Below are 21,098 nucleotides of genomic sequence, written 5' to 3'. Positions count from 1 at the left end.
TTAAAACTGCATTTGGAGCTTGGTTCAGCTACCTTCCCTTTCTCCTAGTAGAGACTGCTTCTTTTTCCCACAGGGAAGTTTTCCATCTCAGCCTGCTATGCAAGTAGGGGAGGGACACCAGTCTCTCTCATTTGGGGGGTGCGTTAACTTACAGTTCTATGTGTGGTCTTGGTCCTTTCACCCATTCCATACAGTGTGTAATGTGTTTCCCGTCACATTTGTCCCCAAAGCGGTTGTCCCCGGCTATTTACTAGTTGTTGCTGGCTGTTTACCAGCTGCTTTAGAGAACAAACTAAATTCCTTACTTCCCTATGTCACCATCTTACCCCACCTCCTCCCTTAGTTTATTTTGAAGTGAATCGTATATATTATTGTATCATTTTTATTTCATTTTACATATATAAACAAAGGGGCTTTTTTAGAAAGGCAGAATCATATCCTTGCTGTACCTGTATAAATAAACATTATCCCATTACCATTTTTAGCTATCCAGTCAGCCAATGTTTATGTTCTCATATGTCTTATTTGTTTCTAAGTTTCTTTTGTTTGAATTTGGATCCAAGGAAGGACAGTATGCTGTGATTGGCTAGCATTTCTCTAATGTGTCTTTTAATGTTTAGGTTTTTTTTCTTGCTCTTTTAAACTTGTTAAAGAAATCTAGTCTTTTTACCTATAGTGTTTCTCAATCTTGACTTTGCTGATTGCATTTTTGTGGTTTGGTTATCATGTTCCTCTGTCTTCTGTATTTCCTATAAATTGGTAATTAGATAATTGGCAATATACATTTATATGTTTGGTAGGAGTTAGGACTATTTTGTATGTTGTGTTGTGTGCTTTCATAAGGAAGAACATAATGTCTTTCTTTTATTGACGTTGGTGGCCATTTATGATCATTGCATTGCCTAAACACATTTATTCATCAAGTAATACAACATGTTGATTTCAAATTTTAGTTTTCCTGCTTCATTTATAAGCTAGAATACTTCAATAAAGAGAAATTTTCCCACATCTACTGTTTGGTTACTGTGAGATAATATATATATAAGGAGGACAGGATATATATTGGATTCTTACTGTTTACTTACCAATATTTGTAATAATTAGTTGGTTTCTTAGCATCCTCCAAAGATGACCAGTGAGGCTGTTTTATTGTTTGTTTTTAAAGTAGATTGTATGAGTGTTAATATTCTTTGATAGATTTACTTTCTAACATGACAGAGTATTCCAGGTTCACTTTACACATTTTTTCTCCATACCTGGATTCAGCCTTTTCTTCAAGGAGACTGTTCTTTTTAGTGGAAATGGTATTTAGAGACCATAGTTTGGATGCCAGGGCTGCTGATTGCCACAGGGTTGATTATCGTTTCTAGGTCGTCTTAGTTGACACAGCTAGTAAATATGGGGGTATTTTTTTCAAAGATAAAATGTATCTTTTTCCCAAAATCAAAACACATGTTGAGTTCATACTGGTACTTCCATTTAAGATTCAGAACTGTGGGTTTTTACTTAACTACAATGATCTTATATCAGTTTCCTTTCTGTTATCCTCATAATTCCATTTTTCAATGAGAATGCAAATTACTTACTTTCTCTCTCCCGCACTCCACATACAATAGTCTTAAGAGAAACAGTACCAGCACACCAATAACTAAGAATAGTTTAAGGTGTTTTGTAGTTCTTTTTATCCCTGTGGTAAATTTCATTAGGGACGAATAGTGAGACTTCCCTGTTTAAAAGAAATGTGAAATATTCTTCTCTGTGTGGTCATTCCTTCAAACTTTGTTTCATTTTACTTTTATTATAAATAGCTTTTTTGAAATTTAGTTTTATTTGTATAATTATGTAAAATATTTACATGATTCCAAAGTAAAATTTACAAACCAAGAAATTTAGGTTTTATCTCTGTTCCCTGTACCCTATTCTTTCCCTCCCTTGGAGTTAACTATTAAAAAGTATAGTTTATCCTACTGTTTTTTAAAATAAGCAAATGTATGTATGTATATTTAGATATTATTTGTTCCACCAGCCTTTTTAGATGAATGCTTACATAGTATATGAATTTTCTTCTACCTTGCTTTTTTAATTAAAAATATATCCTGTCAACCACTCCATATTAACATAAAGATATTTTGCCTTCCTTTTTGCTGCTGCATCTTGTTCCATTTTTATGGGTGTATCTTAATTCATTTAGCCCATTTCCTCTTAGTGGATGTATGGTTTTTCTCCTCACTTTTTACATATTTTTCCAGCATACTTTTGGAGTAGATCTCTGGCTCCCTGTATTTTAAAAAAGAAAGTAAAATTAGTGTATGTTTTGAAGTTGGAATACAGAGAAAGATCTAGCCCTCCTTCTCCCCATTGTGGGAGAAAGGGTGATTCTTTTATTTAGCCACAGCCTTTCCAGTGTTAGAGCTGTACATTATTCTTTGAGACACAAATCTTTTCTTATATTTAAGGGTCTGAAAAGATGCAAACAGTGTTTGGAACTCATGAGTTATGAGTTGATGTTTTTCACTTATTCATTCAATGCAGTTTTGTTGTAATCCTGTTATGTGAAAAATAGTTGGATTGGGAGATGGAAATAAATGTGTTAAAAATGTAACTCTTGCTTTGATGAACTTCACCCATTTACAAGGGCTTGTTTGTCATACACATTACCAAAATGACAACCGCATTTCTGGCTTGTGATTGACTTTCACTTTTTCTGTGAGAATTGATTATATTCTGTGTTACAATCTTATTGTGTGATTGTTTTTTCACTGCTTTTATACTGCTGGTTACTTAGTCGTTGACAATAGTTAATGTTAAGGTTGGGAAGTTTTTAAGCATGTTTGCTTTTCTCTGATGAGGATTTTTCAGAGCTAAGTGGGTTTTAAAATGCAACTCCAAAACAGATGCCTGCAAATAATGGTTGTGAATTTATATTTGTCTAATTGAAAAGAATAGATTCTAAATCCATTTTTATGGATCATAAACAAGATTATTATATTTATTTTAAATGGTTGCCACATTGAGGAAAAGTCATTGAAGTTGAGTTAGATTTGATAATAACTTTCTAACTGTGGTCAGATTACTTACTCTTATGGATTCTCTGTTTCCTGTCTTGTAAAAAAAAGAAGAAAAATGCATATCTCAGTGATTGCAAAAATTAAATGTCACAAACAGGTGGGAAACACTTGGTTTGGCCTTTAGTACATGTTAAATAAGTTTGTTGAATTTCAGAATATCTTTGAGTTTCTAAAAGTTTATCATTCTAGTCTATTGCTTAGTGAACAAGCTATTTAATGATTAAAAATTTGCACTTTTATGTAATAGAATAATGGCAAAATAAGTCATAGTTGAAAGAAAAGGTATACTTATCCTGGATACCTCAGAAGATTAATTATGTGGTAGTGAAAAAATTGCTTTACCTCTCTGTGCCTCAGTTACTTTATATGTAGAATGGAAGTAGTAATAATACCTATTTCATAGTTATTAAATGAGATTAAATAAATTAATAGTTGCCAAGCGCTTATAATGCACATAAGTTTTTTTTTATTCTCGTTGCTACCTTCCTATTGTAGAAAGCCTCTCAGTTTTTTTATAGGTAATATTTTTACAGAATAAACAAGCGAAGAGAGACATACACAATTGCTTGTATTTTTCTTTATCCTGACTTTCAAAAGATAATGATGTGAACAGACTAGAGGAAGATTTTTCAGGTGAAGAAATACAGTGAAATGACATCTCAAAATTAACCTCATTCATACACATACACATTTTGACAAAGAAAACTTTTTTCACTAATTCTTACTGACCTAGACATTGAAAGCCTGTCAGATGATAAGATCTCTCCTTTAGTAAATTAATACCTATTCACTCATGTTTCTTATGGGAGATCACTTTTTTAGTGGTTGTGAATTAAACTCTTAGAGTATGCTTTAGGACTTGAAGAATGATCCTGTGACTGATGATACAGTAATAGAATTATGAAGCTTTCAAAAAATTAAAAGTAATTGTGGTGGATTGAATTATGTACCCCGGTTTGGACATGTTCTTGGTCTTGGTCCACATTCTGGTTAAGTGTGGACCCATTGTAAGTAAGATCTTTTTAGGATGTTACTTTTGTTAAAATGTGGCCCAACTGAATCAGTTGGACTTTAATCTGGATTACTGGAGTCCTTGATAAGCAGAATGAAAGTCAGATGGAGAGAGAAGCCATGGGGATCAGCGAGAAACTGGAAGTCAGCAGAACCCAGAAGAGAAAGGAGAAGGCACCACAGTGTACAATGCCTTTTGATGGAAAAGCCGAAGAATGCCAAAGATTGCTGGGCATCTAGAAGATACTAACCCTGGGAGGAAGCAAACCTTCTAGCCTCTAAAACCATGAGCCAATAAATTCCTGCTGTTAAGTCAACCCATTGTGTGGTATTTGTTTTAGCAGCTGGGAAACTAAAATAGTAATGATATCTAAATTAGATGCCAAAATGCTGATCTTGTTGAAGAACTTAAATCTGTACATTTTTACGTCATGCTTCATTTTAAAGAAGGCTTAAAAATTCTAGCATTATTTCCATTTTAACAAGGATATTCTGAAATTCAACTATCTGCAGTTTTCATCCTCCCTCTTTGAAGAATAGATTTCATGTTACCTTTAATTAACCTAAGTCTTAGTAATACCTCTAAATATGGTGCCATAAATCACTGCTTCATTTGACTTTTTAATTAATTAATTTTTTTTTTTTTTTACCAAGACACTTATATCTTTGGTTTGAATCATTTCAAAAATTCTTTCCATGGTGTATAACTTTGGGTTAGAGGTCAGAAGGTGAGTAATTCAGAAAGAGTGAACCTGAACACTGACTTTGGGATAAAAAGAAGCTTTGAGGTATACTCAACTTTTTGCACAAAGTCCCTCTCTTCCCAAGACAAGAATCTTATTCTTCCATGAAGTGTATCTTTTTTTGTAATAAAATTGAAAAAAAAAAATCTTTTTGGTGATACTAATAGTCTGCTAGGCGTCTGTTTTTAAATTGCATTTTAAAGTCTGCTTATTTCTGAAAGCTATTATTAGGAAGAGTAGCAATACTTCTACCAGAATGTCTTGGTTTGTCAGGTTGCTATGACAAATACCACCCAATGGATTGGTTTAAACAACAGCAATTTATTGGCTCGCGGTTTTGGGGCTAGGACAAGTCCAAAATTTGAGGTATCAGCAAAGCGATGCTTTATCCTCAAAGTTTGTACCATTCTGGTGCTGGCTGCTGCTGCTTCTTGGAATTCCTTGGCTTGTATCCTGGCTTGTATCACATGGCAATGTCTTCTCCTTTCTCTTCTGGGTTCTGTTCGCTTCTGGCTTCCAGCTCCTTCCTGTGGATTTCTCTGTGTCTGATTTTCTTCTGTTTATATAGGCTCTCAGTAATCCCAATTAAGGCCCAACCTGCTTCAGTTGGCCACAGCTCAATTTTAAAATAACATGTTCAATGCATATTATTTACAATGGTGTCACACCCACAGGCATGTTGATTAGATTAAGAATGTGTCTAAATTGGAGTACATAATTCTATCTGCTATACCACTGATAATATATTTTCTCAGTTCATCTGTGAGTTTTCCTAGACCTCTCTGTATCAATAACATCTGAGGCTGACATTTCAGGAAAAATATTATAAATACTATTCTGAAGATGGAACTGGAATTCTTTTTACATTTAACAGCCTGATATAGTAGAAGGAATGATGATTTTAAAATCAGACTTGAATTTTACTTTAAACATTGTTATTTATTAGTCATATGATTTGGCATACCTCTCTGAATTTTTCATCTGTGTTTGAAAAAAGGAAAGCCCATCTCAGCAGGTTTATGGTGAGATATTAGAAAGATAAAAAGTTATGAAGCGTGTTGTAAAGCTTGCTTTTTAAAAGTTATTATAGGACAGTGAGAATTAACAAACGGTTAATAACATTTTAATTAATTAATTCATATAGAAATGATGTGAAACCTTTTAAAGGAAGATTGACTGAGTGCTAAATATCCCCCAGGATATCATTTGTTCTGTTCTGAGAATCTGTTATTTTATTTACTGCTTAAGGATTCTGATTTGTTTGGGATAGGATGTATTCAGTTAATTTTTACTATTTATTTCAGTTGTATATGTATCAGCTGTTCCGAAGTTTAGCCTATATCCATTCCTTTGGAATCTGCCATCGGGATATTAAACCACAGAACCTCTTGTTGGATCCTGATACGGCTGTCTTAAAACTCTGTGACTTTGGAAGGTAAGCAAGGTCTCTGTTTCCTTCCTTCCACTTTCCCTCCCTTCCCTCCTCCGAGCATAAGTTCTTTTAAATACTATTCTTTTTATAATGTTAATGTAAATACTTTATCCTTATGGAAGGAGCATAAACTAGTGCAGCCCTTGTGAGGATAGTTTTGGTAATTCCTCCAGAGTTATAAAAGTGTATACTCTTTCATATAGTAATTTCACTTCTAAGAATTATTTGCTTAGAAATACTCATGTACATACAGGGACTTTTATTTTTGTATTGTTTTTAAATGTCTGTCCATCAGAAAATGACCAAATAAATTACATATTTGTACCGTGCATGTAACACATGCAGCCATGTAAAAGGAGGAGGCAGCTTTCTATGAAATGATCTCTAATAAATATTACATGAAAAAAGAAAGGTCAAGGCTTTTTAATATAGTATGCTCCCTTTTACGTTTTAAAAATACACGGAACAATGATTTTTCTGTAAACCTACAACTTCTCCAATAGTAATAAAAAATACAGTATATGACGAAATGTATACAAATATATTCATGTGTGTGCATGTCTTATTTCTAGAATGATACATGAGAAACCCATGACATTGATTGCCCCCTGGAAAGGAAACTTTGGGAGTATTGTGTAGTTGGGAAACTGCTTTTCTTTGTTAATTGTACTTAAGTATTTTTGAATTTATTATCTGTGTATTCCTTTTTTGATGATAATTACATTTTAAAAATATTATTGGCCATTGCTGTATATCCTTATAACTTCAGCATTAACCACAACTAAGAAATGAGGTAAAAAGTCTAATAGCAGTGTCTTCTTCCTTTCCCTCTGTAATTTGATCTTTTTTTTTCCCTTCTTTTATGTAAATTCCAGCACACTTCCTGCTCTCTTAACACTCATTCCTGGTAATATACCATGTGTCTGTGGTAGAACTTCATCCTTTCCATTTCCATAGTGTTCAGTATTTTGTGCCTCTCTGATGTAACCTTTTAATATGAGTCAAGCCACTATAACCTTGTAACTCAAGCAGTTGCTCTCCCACTTCCTCTCTGGTGTAGTCATCTACAATAATCGCTCTTCTCTCAGGCCCTAAGATATCACCACATAACTTGGATTCTAATTTAATTCTTTTTCATCCTTCTTATAAATTCTTACCTTTCATCTCAGCTCTTTCTAAATTACATTTTGACCTACCCTTGCTAATATCTATATTCCTACCTCTTTGTGATATCTTTTTATATAATTGCACAGTTAAAACATTGGGTTTTTATATTGGGTATATTTTCCACAGGCTGTCGTTTGAAAGAAGAGAGATCTTTAAATAAACATGTGCATCTGCTTTGTCAAGAATTAATTTTGTAACAATGGCGTCCTCTTTTAGACTGTCCCCATTTTACTGTTTCCTAAATCATAGGATCCAACTTACTTTGCAGGCTATAAATCTTTCCCTGTCCCCTGAACAGAAAGGATAAAGGATAGAAAATCAAAACATTCATTTGATTCTAGAAACAAAGCACTACTCCTTACACTCTGTAGGACAGACTGCCCAAATCAGAGTTTTATTGTTATGGGGTTTCTTTCCCACTGGCAGTGACTGACTGGTATGGACTGTAAAAACCTATGGGGGGGGGGGGTGATTTGGGTGTTCTTTTTTACTTTTTTTTTTTTTATTCTTATTCTGCTTCTTTCTGGTTTAAGGAAAATGTTCAAAAATAGATTGGGGTGATGTATGCACAACTATATGATGGTACTGTGAACAGTTGATTGTACACCATGGATGATTGTATGGTATGTGAATATATCTCAATAAAACTGAATTAAAAAAAAAAAAAAGCTATGAGGCACCAGGTTGTTTGGTGGAGTCTCTGTTCTCACCATAGTGTCACAACACAGGTGCCATGGGCCATTCTTTTGGGACCTAGAAATATGTCTAGTTTAATAAATTTGGAATAGGGATTTCTTATATGGTAATAGCTCATTTTAAAAAACCCTTTGATAACACAACTACCCTTTTTGTTTTTGTTTTTAATAAATGGATTTGAGCAAGTAGGGTTTAGGAGACACTTGAGACTCTTAGGTGCCAGGTTGATGGTAGGTTAAACAAAACAGTATTACTTTCTTGTTAATAGTTCTTTACAGGATGTAACAGGGCCAGGGCTTAGCTGAAGGGCTAGGTGGACTGTTTCATTGATCACTTAATTGGGCAGTGGGTTATATAATTCAGCCCTTGGGCTGCCCACAAGTTATACCTAGCCTCACCTGTAAAAGAAAGAAGGTAGCTCCATCAAGTAGTAAAGGAATCTTCAGGCTACAATGTTTCCAGTATTACCTGTATCTTGTAGTGAATTTTCTGACTATATCATTGGAATTTATCTTGTTAATTTAAAAAAAAGATGTCCTTTATAAGCTAGAAAGGTATTACCAGTTATGCCTAAAAACCAAGTGAGGGCTTAATATTTATTTATGAAATGATTGCTGTGTGTCAGTACTTGGGAAGATGGTTAAAAAGTGAAACTCCCCACCCATTCCTTTCTTTATGAAGGAAGAATAGGGGTTAAGGTTAGAGTCATCAATGACTAGAAAAAAATGAAAGTAAGCCCAGATTTTAAACATTTATGACTTCTTTCATCTATCTACAGTTTTCCTGTACCTTTACCTCAGAATTTTCTTAGCTTTTCTTTGCACTTACCTTTTTTTAAGAAATTATTTTGATATTGTTGCTTGTATTTATTTTTATATTTATTAGTAATCATATGTTAAAATGGTTAGCTTCTACAGCAGTTTTATATTTTCATGTATCTTCAACTTATCTTGAGGGACATATGAAAAGAAATTGATTTTAATTAACTTTAATGTTTCAAATGCATGCTACAAAGTATTTTGGAAGAACTGTTGAAATAGGAGAACATCTAATTAAACTTAGAATTAAAATTCATGAGCTATGAATCATCTCTGCCCTAAAGGAGTGGACCTGCTTTTTTTTTCAATTTATTGTAAAAATGCTTAGACAGTTAGTAAGCTGATTAAGATGGTGGAGAAATAAAATAAATTGGACCTGTCAGCCTTGCAGTATTTACTGAGCCAGGAGTCAAATTGCAAGTGACCAATTTCTGACCATTTAAAAAGAAATCATATTGGGTGGGGACTATTCATTCTTTTATTATCATCCAGGAACATTGTCATGCTTTTTGGTTGGAGGAGGGGACCTCTTACTCTTCTGCCCTTCCTTCTATAGAATTTGGGGAACAGAGAATCAGAAGAAATCACTGTCAACCCTTTTGTGACTTATCTCTTTTTTTCCTTAGGTGACAGTTCACAAATGCTTTCTTTTAAATTACTCTTTTTCCACAACTAATATGATAAAATTATAAATTTCTGATGTCAGAGTTATAGTTCCCATTTTCCTTTTGTATGTTGTGATTAGAATTATGTGAATTTTCAATAAACAGTTGGTGTTATGAATGATAACAGTGTAGGTCCTTTAAAGGTTTAGATTTAGTCTAAAGAATTTCTGTTTTGTTTTTGTTTGTTTGTTTGTTTTTTATTAGTGCAAAGCAGCTGGTCCGAGGAGAACCCAATGTTTCGTATATCTGTTCTCGGTACTATAGGGCACCAGAGTTGATCTTTGGAGCCACTGATTATACCTCTAGTATAGGTAAGTACTGAATCTGAATATAATGTCTTATAATTATTAATTGCATCTTGTTTTTAGTTATTTAGCTATTGTTACTAACCTAAACTATCACTTAAATATAAAGATGGTTGTACCCTAAAATGTTTTTTTCTCAAAAGTTTGATATACAAAAATGTATAGAATTTAAAAATTTTTTCTTTTCTAGTTTTAAGTGTCTTAGATTATTAGATGGAATAATAAAGCAGTTCCTTTATGATTGCAGGATACATTGTTTTTAACTAAATTTCAAATAAATCCTAAATACGCCTTTTCTTTCCTTTTTTTTTCTTTTAATCCATCTGAAATACTCACTTCTGAGTTTGATCATCAGATAATTTGCCTCTATTAAGTTTATAATAAAAGTGACAAGGCAACCATATTGTTGATATTCCTACTATGCTGCCTTAATTGTTTATTTAATTTCAAGTCAGCTTTAAAAAATAAAAGCAGCAATTCTGACTTTTTCCTTAATAGTTTGGCTAAGTTCACTGATTCTATAGAAGTCTTCACCAGAAACGTTTAGTAACTGAGGAAACTGAATTGAGATAATTTGCTTTACTTTTCACTGACCTCGCCTTTTCCCCATGACTCTTCAGCCCCTAGCTAGTAGTGAGGAGAGACAGCGTGATCAGCTGGGCATGAATAAAAAGCTGATAGATGAGTAGCAACCTTAGGCCAGGTGTGCAGGTGGAGGCCAAAAATTTTGTACTGTTACACATTGATTCCCTGAAGGGAATTTCTTGAAACAAAATCATATAAATACTGCCTCCCATCTCCCCACTCCCCCGACAAAAAAAGTAACAGAAGAATTTGGAAAAGCAGATTTTGGACCATTTTGTTTTTATGATACAAGTAGAATTTTTCTAATATGTACAAAATGGATAAAGACCCCTAAACTTTTGTTTTGTATGTGAGGATGCTAGTGTTAATACCTTTAATAGACCATGTATAGATTTTGGTCTGTAATACTGAACACTTTTGTTTATTATCCAATGCATATCTTTTTTAGTTGATTGGCTTTGCAAAACTAATTGAGCCGTTTAGGGATAATCCCCACTACATTGGACCCACTAGCATTTTCACACAAACCTACCATTTGTACAAGCTTAAGTATACTAAGTACACATTTATGAATATATTTTTACATAGAACTCTAGTCACTTAGATCTATGTATTACAAACAGAATTTCTTTCAAGTAGATATAAGTAACACACTTTAAATAATGGATGTAATGAAGATACCCAGAGATAGTTTATCCCCTAGAATAGACTCTCTGTTGTGGTGACAAAGAGATAACTTACAGTAGGATAGTCCTAGACTCTCCAGGATTAAACTGGAGCTGTATTGCTGGACTGAAGTGGTCTTAGGGGCATGTATTATTACTTTATGATTTTAGGTCTGCCTTTGCATACAGTTCCAGGTTTCATTTCAGGGGCTCTCTTTAGCTATCTTGTCTTCATGATACCCATCTCCACACTCCTGCAGATATTTGATAAAAGTTTATTGCTCTAAGAACCAGGATATTAAAGTTCCTGAAGTATCATGGTCAAGATTATACCCTCATATAGAACATCTCCACCTGCATAAGAATGGATAATCCAATTCAGTTATATGCATGTATTTGAGAACTATGAGAGATAAATAAGATATGTTTGATAATTAAGAGTTCAGCAAATTAATGCATTCCAACTATGTGCATATGTTTTGGTTTGCATTCATTTCTCATTATTTCTTGGAAAGATTTGGCATAAATTTTCTAAATAATTAGGAAGTTATAACTTAACTGTCCTCAGCAGTTTACTTTTATCCCCTATTTTAAACATCAACACAACTATATGAGATGTAAGTATTACTATTTTCATCTTATAGATGACGCAACTGATCTTAGGATAAGTATCTTGTCCCAGGTCATACAATCTAATTATCACTTCAAAGTGATAAGTAGAACATATCATGTATCAGTGAGATAAGGTATAGTTCTTATCTAGTGAGAAGGGTACTTTTTATATTCAAGGTCCAGTACAGAACATTGTTGTTATTTTAAAAAACCATGTTGACAGGTAATGAAGTCCATTTCTTCATATTCATTATAACTTTAAATAAGTCATTTAAGGAATCCACTGTCCTTCCCCCACCTGTTTCGCATCATCATTTCATGTGCCTCTGCTCCCTCAGTAAATAATATCACCATCTACCCATTTGTTCAAGCCAGAAACCAAAGAATCACCCATGATTCCTTCCTTTCTCTCCCCCTGTGTATTCACGACAAATCCTATCAGTAGTATCTTGAAAACATGTATTTCTAGCTTGCTTGTCTCTTTGTCCACTGACATCTACTTGTGTGTATGGCAACAATAAATAATAATAAAATTTGTAAATAGACTCTACTTCTACTGCAAAATAAAATGCAAACACTCTAAGTTGGTCTAAAAGATTGTCCATTATTAAACTAGTTCCTATACCTCTGGTCTCAACTACTGCAAATTTTATTTCACGTTATATTTCAGTCTTACTAGTATCTCAGTTCCCTCAGTTAACCATGCTCTTTCCTGGCTCAGTCCCTTTACTTACGCCTTTCTGTGTGTTAATTCCTTGAAGAGGAAGACCCGGATTACTCTCTAGAAGTATAATTTTCTACCCTTTATGCGTTATTATTTTCTATCTCAGCACCCTGTTTGTTTTTACCATAGTACTTACCAGTTTTTAATTTTTATTTGCACCCTCCCCCATTAGATCCTGGAGGGCTGGGATCCTATCTTGTTAACTGATGTATCCCTAGACCCTTACATAGTATCTTGTACAAAAAGAGCATTTATTTATTAGATGGATAAAAGCATAGGTGGATTCACTGATTATGGCATATGGATGCAATCTTTTAATATGTAATTGATGTCAGTTAAAACAAGGTGTGATGTTATGTTCCATTCACTTTTGAAGGACTACTTCCTGCTCAGCACTGTGCCCAAAGTTCCATGGGAAACATAAAAATACTATACTCTCTCTTAGGGCAGTAAGTCAAATATATGAAATAGATAACAATTCAAGGTAAATGTTAGAAATTGTAGGGAAAAACACAAAAATATGCGATGTAGACCAGTGATCTCCAAACTTTTTTGTGAAGAAATTGCATATCCTATCTGTCAAAATTTTCACACATCCTCCTCAGTGTACATGTATATTATATATGTATGCATATAAACTCATATATATATATTTATATTATATATATTGCTACTGTCATTCTGTATATTAAGATGCAGTAGTTTAATTTCTTTTTGAAGGGATGGAAAATAAATCTTGATAGAGGTTCTAATGTTTTATTCTTATACTCCAGTGGATCATCTTGCCCTCCACACTTTGTATCACTTTAGCATAGAAAATTAATGACAGAAAAATTTTGAGCAAGTAATTATTGCTTACCAACAATTACTGAGACTGCTGTGTAGAGGACACTGAGGCTACAGTACGTAAGGTTTCTTGAAGTGATGCTTAAGCTAAATTTTAAAGAATCAGTAAAATGTGGATAGGAAGGTAGACTGGAATGGGCTTTCTAAGAAAGACCATTCTATGTAATTCACGTTTGGTAACTGTGTCACTTTGTGGGGCTGTTTATTCCTATGATTTCTCCCAAAAACCAGATGAAATTAGGTTGACAGGGTCAGGTTTGGTTTTTCATTAGGGGAGAGATTTAAAAAAAAGCAGCCCCTTTTTAAAATTTGTTCTGTTTGCATTGTATAGAGTGGATCGAGAAAGGTGACACAATGAAGGCAGAGAAGTCAGATAGGAGGCTCTTGTGTTATGTCAGGTGGGAAGGGATTAAGACATGGGATGGCATGAGAAAAGGAACTAACATTTATGAGAAAAGGTTAGATAAAAGATTTGAAGGAAAAATAGGAGAACTTGATTAGTAATCTAAAAGTAAACGTTACATTTTAATAGCAGTAAAAAATTATATAGCAATTTCTAAAAACTCTAGTTGCATAACAGTCTTCTCTATTATTTAATCTATTTCAGCCTTTCATACAAAAATAACACCACCCTAAGTTTGAAGATTCTGCATATCAATATGCTGGAATCATCTTGAAATTTAATTCTAAATTTATTGTAACCCATCATATGTTTCTTATACCTTACAGATAGAAAATAGCTAAACATGGGTAAGTCTATTGAAATATTTATGGACAAAATAGCCTGTGTTTAATGAATGACATTTGCATTTTGTTACAAGGGGCCAGGCAGAGGCTCAGACTGCAGTGTTGGGTTTTGGTCAAAGATGAAAATAATAATTATCCTCTGGAGCAGAGATTCTAAAACATATTGGTCTCAGGACCCCTTTACACTCTTAATTATTGAGGATTCCAAAGAGCTTTTTATAGTGTGGGTTATATGTATATTTACCATATTATAAATTAAACTAAGAAAATTTTAAAATATTGAATTATTCATTTTAAAATAAAAAATGCCTTACAGTTTAACATTTTTAATGAAAAATAGCATTATTTTACAAAGCAAAAAATTAGAAGACTGGCATTGTATTACATGTTTACACATCTGTCTGGCTTACTGGAAAACAGCTGGAATCTCATATTTTCTTCTGCATTTCATTTGTTGTGTTATGTTGTTCTGGTTAAACTATATGAAGAAAGTCCAGCCTAATACAGATAGTCTTGGCAAGTTCTAATTTCTTAAAGGTTACCTCCACTGTATAATCTGAAAGCTGTATAACAGTGAACTTTTTTGTACTCTTTGTAACATTAAAAGTCTGGAGGACTTCTAGGGAAGTTAGGGAGCTCCAAGATCTAGTGCTTTCACCGAAACAGTGATTAAACAGGCAGGAACTGTCTGGAACAACCATCTTGAAACTGCAGAGGCCAGAAGAACGCTGTTCTGCATCCAGTGAAGAGAGGGTGGAAAAGGCAGATACATTTCAGGAAAAAGCTGTAAATTGCTCTCTCCATGAGGTAGCAACTGGCACCCATCCTCAATGCTAGTAGTAGGCCGCTGCAGTGTCCAGTCCCTGGCTAGCTGATGGTGACAAAAAGGGATGGAAAAATCCTCTTCCCCAAGAAGAGGGGTGGGCTTGCTGGAAACTGATCACAGACTTTTGATTAGCAAATTCAGATCACTGGGTCCCAGCTCTGAGGTCTGCTATTGTTTCATCCCACCCCAGACAAAGGTGGCAGCAGCCATGTTTTAACCATGCCCCAGAAAAAGGTACTGACTGCTTGTATCACCTCTCCCCTGGAAAGGGGCAAAGGCAGTGGACATTTAAAGATGCATCACTTCCCCAGGGATGCATGGGACAGTTAGCAGAAGGGCTGCATTTGCTGGGCAAGCCAGGAAAAGCTCAGCTTTGGGGAGCTGTTGGAGAAGATTTTGGTACCTGTCCTGAAGCCATTATGTGCCCCCATCATGGGTCCATGGCTGGGAAAGAATGACTTGGGGAAGTCACTTTTGGGGTGACCTTGCTCCCAGAATCTGCTCTCCAAGCAAAAGCAGTGTGAGACAACAAAAAGGAGTGTCAAAAACTGTAGAGGCAGACAGTCTGGAACAAAGTCCTGTCAGAGTCGAATGCCCGAAGAAGGGAGGTGTCTGTCCCCTGGGAAGCAGATGGGACAACCAAACTCCTGCAAACAGGGGAACTCCAAAACAAGTAACAAGCAAAAGTCTGGGACAAAACAGAGCCCCAAAAAGACAGGGAAAACCCTACACACTGCATTCTCCTTGGGTAGACCTTCCTGATAGGAGGGCTGAAGCCCAAGAAAATCTTTGTCTTATCGCCAGCTGGTTACAAAACCAAGAAACAGACATCCCAGAGAGTAAATCCCAGAGTTAACATTTTTAAATATTAAAATGTGCAGTGTGCAAAAAAGCGTACAAGACAAAGAAACGGGGGGAGGGGTGTTTGTGAAATGAAATGAAGTTAAGTTTCAGTGGCTGAGAGATTCCAAAAGGAGCCAAGAGGTCACTCTGGTGGGCGCTCTTACATACAATATAGATAACTCTTTTTAGGTTTTAATGAATTGGAATAGCTGGTAGTAAATAACTGAAACTATCGAACTACAGCCCAGTAGCCTTGAATCTTGAAGACGATTATATAGCAGTGTAGCTTACAAGGGGTGACAATGTGACTGTGAAAGCCTTGTGGATCACACTCTCCTTTATCCAGTGTATGGATGGATGAGTAGAAAAATGGGGGCAAAAAAAAAAAAAACTAAAGGAAAAATAGGATGGGGGGTACAGTTTGGGTGTTCTGTTTTTACTCTTACTTTTTCTTCTTTCACTTTTTCTGGTACAAGGAAAATGTTAAACAAATAGTTCGGGGTGATGAATGAACAACTGTGTGATGGTAATATGATCAATGGATTATATACTTTGGCTGATTGTATGGTATGTGAATAAATCTTAATAAAAACTTTTTAAAAAAATTTTTTTTAATTAAAAAAAAAAAAAAGAAAAAGAAACAGGAAACAAAGGCCAATCCAGAGAAAGAGAATACAAATCTGGAAAAAAAAAAAAAAAAAACATAGACGATGAGAATGTGAACATACTGAACAAAGCCTTTAAAAATTTTGCTTAAATATGCTTAAAGGGGTGAAGGAAAGTACAGAGAAAGAACTAAAGGATAACAGGAAAACAATGAATGAGCACTATGAGTCTAAGTAAAGAGATAGAAATTTTGAAAAGGAACCAAGCAGAACTAATGGAGTTGAAGATCACAAGAACTGAAGGGAAGAATGCCCAGGAGGGTTTCAAGAGCAAATTGGAGCTGGCAGAAGAAAGAATCAGTGAACTTGAAAACAAAGCACTTGAAATGAATCAATCTGAAGAGCAGAAATAGAAATATTAAAAGCAAAAATAATAAGACAGTTATGGGAAATCATCACCTGCACCAATATATATATACATCATAAGAATCCCAGAAGGAGAAGAAACAGAAATGGGCAGAAGGAATAATGGAAGAAATAATGGCAGAGAACTTCCGAAACTTAGCAAAAGACATGAATATGCACATCCAAGAAGCTTAGAGAATACCAAACAGGATAAACATGAAGAAAAATACACCCCATCATATGTTGATTACACCATCAAATGCAAAGGACAAGTAGGGAGTTCTAAAAGCTTCCAGAGGAAAGCAATATGCTACCAAGGGAGTCCCAGTAAGATTGGGTGCCAGTTTCTCATCAGAAACGATGCAGGCAAGATTTAGGATGAAATACTTAATGGAAATACGTGAAGAAAAACCGTGAGCCAAGAATTTTATATCCGTCAAGACTCTCTTTCAAAAATGAGGGAGAGATTAAGACATTCTCGGATAAATGAAAGCTGAGGAAGTTGATCACCACTAGACTTCCTGTGCAAGCAATGCTAACGGGAGTTCTTCAGACTGAAACTGAAGGATACTATTCAGTGGTTCAAAGCAGCATAAAGAAATAAAGATCTTTAATATTTTTGTATTGTATTGTTTGGTTTGTAACTCCACTTCTTACTTCCTACAGGTGCTAAAATGCAAATGCATAAAGCATAGTGATAAGTCTGTGGTTTTGGACTTAGAATGTACAAAGATATACATGTAAGAGGTACAAAAGAAATGGTGGGGAAACGGGTATAGGAAAATTATATGTGCATGCTATTGAAGTTAAGTTGGTGTCAAACCAATTATGATTGTTAATATAGTTAGGATGTTGAATTGTAACCCCATGGTAACCACATGGAAAACATATATAGACAAGGAAAAATTTATCCAGATGGAAGTAAGAAGGCATTCAATATGGTACAACACAAAAAATCAAATAAATATAAAAGAGGCATTAACGGAAGTAAGAGACAAAAAAGGTATGAGATTTACAGAGGCTAAATAAATAGCAAAATGGCAGAAGAAAGTCCTGTGTTACAAGCAATGACTTTAAATGCAAATGGATTACACTCTCCAGTCAAAGGGCTGAGATAGCAGAATGGATAAAAAAGCATGACCCGACTATGCTGTCTTCAAGAGACTCACTTTAAAGTAAAAAAGATATAAGTAGGTTGATTGTGGAAATATCGGGGGGAAAACATACCATGCAAGTAAAAACCATAGAGAGCTGGGGTGGCTGTACTAATATCAGAGAAAATAGACTCTAAGTCAAAAACAGTTATGAGGAACAAAGATGGTCATTATATACTGATAAATGAGAGAATTCAACAGGAAGATGTAACAATTATAAATATATATGCCCCTAATAGCTAAGCCCCAAAATATATGGAGCAAATTCTGAAAAATTTTAAGGGAAAAATCAGCCATTCTACATTAATGGTAGGAGACTTTAACACACCACTCTCAATCCGTAGAGCATCTAGTCAGTAGATAAGGAAGTATAGGACTTGAATGATGCACTAAACCCACCAGACCTAACAGACATGTGTAGAACATTGTACCCAACGAAAACAGAATACACTTTCTTCTGGAGTGCACATGGATCATTGTCCAGGATAGAGCATCTGTTGGGTCATAAAACAAGTTGCTATAATTAAAAAATATTGAAATTATCCAGTGGATATTCTCTGATCACAATGGAATGAAGCTCGAAATCAGTAACACAGGGGAAATGGAAAATTCACAAATATGTGTAAATTAAAACAACATACTCTTTAAACAACCAATGGGCTAAGGAGGAAATCAGAAGCTAAATTAGAAAATATCTTGAAGAAAATGAAAATTAAAATACAGTATGCTGAAACTTCTGGGATGCAATGCAAGCAGCACAGAGACGGAAATTTATAGCTCTATGCTTACACTGAAAAAGAGAAAGGCTTCAAATGAGAGCCCTAACCCGAACTGGAAGAACTAGAAAAAGAAGAGCAAACTAAACCCAAAGTGAGCAGAAGGAAAGAACTAACTAAGATTAGACTGGAAATAAATGAAATAGAAAACAAACAAACAAAAAAAACAATAGAATTACCAAAACCAAAAGTTGGTTCTTAGAAAAGATCAATAAAAGTAACTGCAAAAAAAAAGAGGATTCAAATAAAGTCGGAAATGAAAAGGGGGACAAGGCTACTGATCCTGCTGAAATAAAAATGACTTTAAGAGTGGAATGACACCATGAACAACTGTATGCCAATGAATTAGATAAGCTAGATGAAATGGACAAATTCTTAGAAACACGCAAATTACCAACATTTACATAAGAAGAAATAGAAGCTCTCAACAAACCAATTACTAGTAAAGAGATTGGTACAGTCACCAAAACCTCTCAATAGAGAAAAGCCCAGGATCAGGTGGCTTCATAGGGAATTCTGCAGAACATTCAAAGAAGACTTATTTCCAGTTCTGCATAAAGTCTTCCAAAAAAGGGTAGGGAACACTCTGTAACTCATTCTTCAAGGCTGATATCACCCTCATATAAAAGCTGGATAAAGATATCACAAGAAGAAAACTATAGACTAATATCTCTTATGAATATAGAGGTAAAAATGCTCCATGAAATATTCATAAACCAAATCCAACAGCATGTTAAGGGAATTTATGCTGCATGATTAAGTGGAATTTATCCCTGGTGTTAAAAGTTGGTTCAACATAAGAAAGTCAATTGCTGTAATACACCATGTTCACAGAATGAAGCAAAAACCATGTGATCATCTCAGTCAATGCAGAAAACACACTTGACAAAACACAACACCCTTTCTTGATAAAATTACTTGGAAAACTAGGAATAGAAGTAGATTTCCTCAACATAATAAAGGGCATCTGTGAAAAGCCCACAGCTAACATCTTACTTAATGGTGAAAGACTGACAGCTTTAGCTCTGTGATCAGGAACAATTCAACATTGTACCGTAAGTTCTTTACTGACTAATTAGGCAAGAAAAAGAAATGAAAGTTATCTAAATTGGGAAAGATGAAGTAAAACTTTCCCTTTTTGCAGATGTTGTCTCATTTATAGGAAATCCTGGTAAACCCACAAAAAAGCTCCATGAGCTAATAAATGAATTCAGCAAAGTGGCGGCGTACAAGATCAACACCCCAAAATCAATAGTGTTTCTATACACAAGCAGTGAACATTTGGAGGAAGAAATTTTTAAAAAAAAGTTCATTCACAGTAGCAACTACAGAAGAATCAAATATCTAGGAATAAATTTAACCAAGGATGTGAAGGACTTGTGAACAGAAAACTACAAAACACTGCTAAAAGAAATCAAAGAATACCTAAATATATGAAAAGACATTCCATGTTGGTGGATTGGAAGACTAAATATTGCTAAGATGTCAGTACTAACCAAAGGAATTTATAGATAAATGCAATCTCAATCAAAATTCCAACAGCCTTCTTTGTAGAAATGGAAAATCCAATCTTTAAATTTATGTGGAAGAGTAACAGTACCTGGATAGGTACGGCCATCTTGAATAAGGAAAATGAAGTTGGAGAACTCAGAACTGATCTTAGAACTTACTACAGAAAGTCACAGTAATCAAAACAGCATGGTGCTGGCCCATGCACAGAAATATACCCCAGTGTAATAGAACCTTGAGCTGGGAAATAAACCCTCATATTTATGGCCAGTTTATTTTTGACAAGGTGGCAAAGATCACTCAATTGGGAAACAATAGTCTTTTCCAAATGTTGCTGGCAAAACTGAATCTCCATTTCCAAAATAAAGATGGAGAACCCTTATGCCACAGAATATACATAAATCAACTCAAAATGGATCAAAGATCTTAATATAAGAGCTAGAACTGTGAAACTTGTAGAGGAAAATGTAGGGAAACATCTTTAGGACCTTGTGTTAGGCAACAGTTTCTTAGACTTTATAACACCCAAAGCACAAGCAACAATAGAAAAATAGATAAATGGGACCTCATCAGAATCAAAAGTTTTTGTTCCTCAGAGGGCTTTATCATGAAAGTAAAACAATAACCTACACGATGAGAGAGAATATTTCGCAAAACATATCCAGTCAAGGCTTAATATCCAAAATATTTAAAGAAATCCTTCAACTTAACAACAAAAAGGCAAACAACCCAATTAAAAAATGAGCAAAAGATGTGAACAGGCACCCGTCAAAAGAAGATGTAGAAATGGCCGGAAAGTACATGAAAAGGTGCTCAACATCTTTAGCCATCAGGGAAATGCAAATCAAAACCACAGTGAGATTCCATTTTACACCCATTAGAATGGCCATTATTTA

General features: G+C 34.6%; 1 protein-coding gene across 3 annotated transcripts in view; it reads left to right on the top strand.

Moving 5' to 3' along the window:
• The window catches only part of GSK3B (glycogen synthase kinase 3 beta), a 280,899-nt gene that overhangs the window by 181,944 nt on the left and 77,857 nt on the right, over nt 1–21,098 (top strand). For all 3 annotated transcript variants that reach the window (XM_037836235.1, XM_037836228.1, XM_037836219.1), the window contains 2 exons: nt 6,127–6,257; nt 9,805–9,911. In XM_037836235.1, the coding sequence (XP_037692163.1) occupies nt 6,127–6,257; nt 9,805–9,911 (238 nt within the window). The remainder of the gene's footprint in view (nt 1–6,126; nt 6,258–9,804; nt 9,912–21,098) is intronic.

This window comes from Choloepus didactylus, chromosome 1 (genome assembly GCF_015220235.1).
Source record: "Choloepus didactylus isolate mChoDid1 chromosome 1, mChoDid1.pri, whole genome shotgun sequence".
NCBI classification, from domain to species: Eukaryota; Metazoa; Chordata; class Mammalia; order Pilosa; family Megalonychidae; genus Choloepus; species Choloepus didactylus.
The sequence above is the reverse complement of the archived record's forward strand: the minus strand, read 5'-3'. Positions and strand labels throughout refer to the sequence as shown.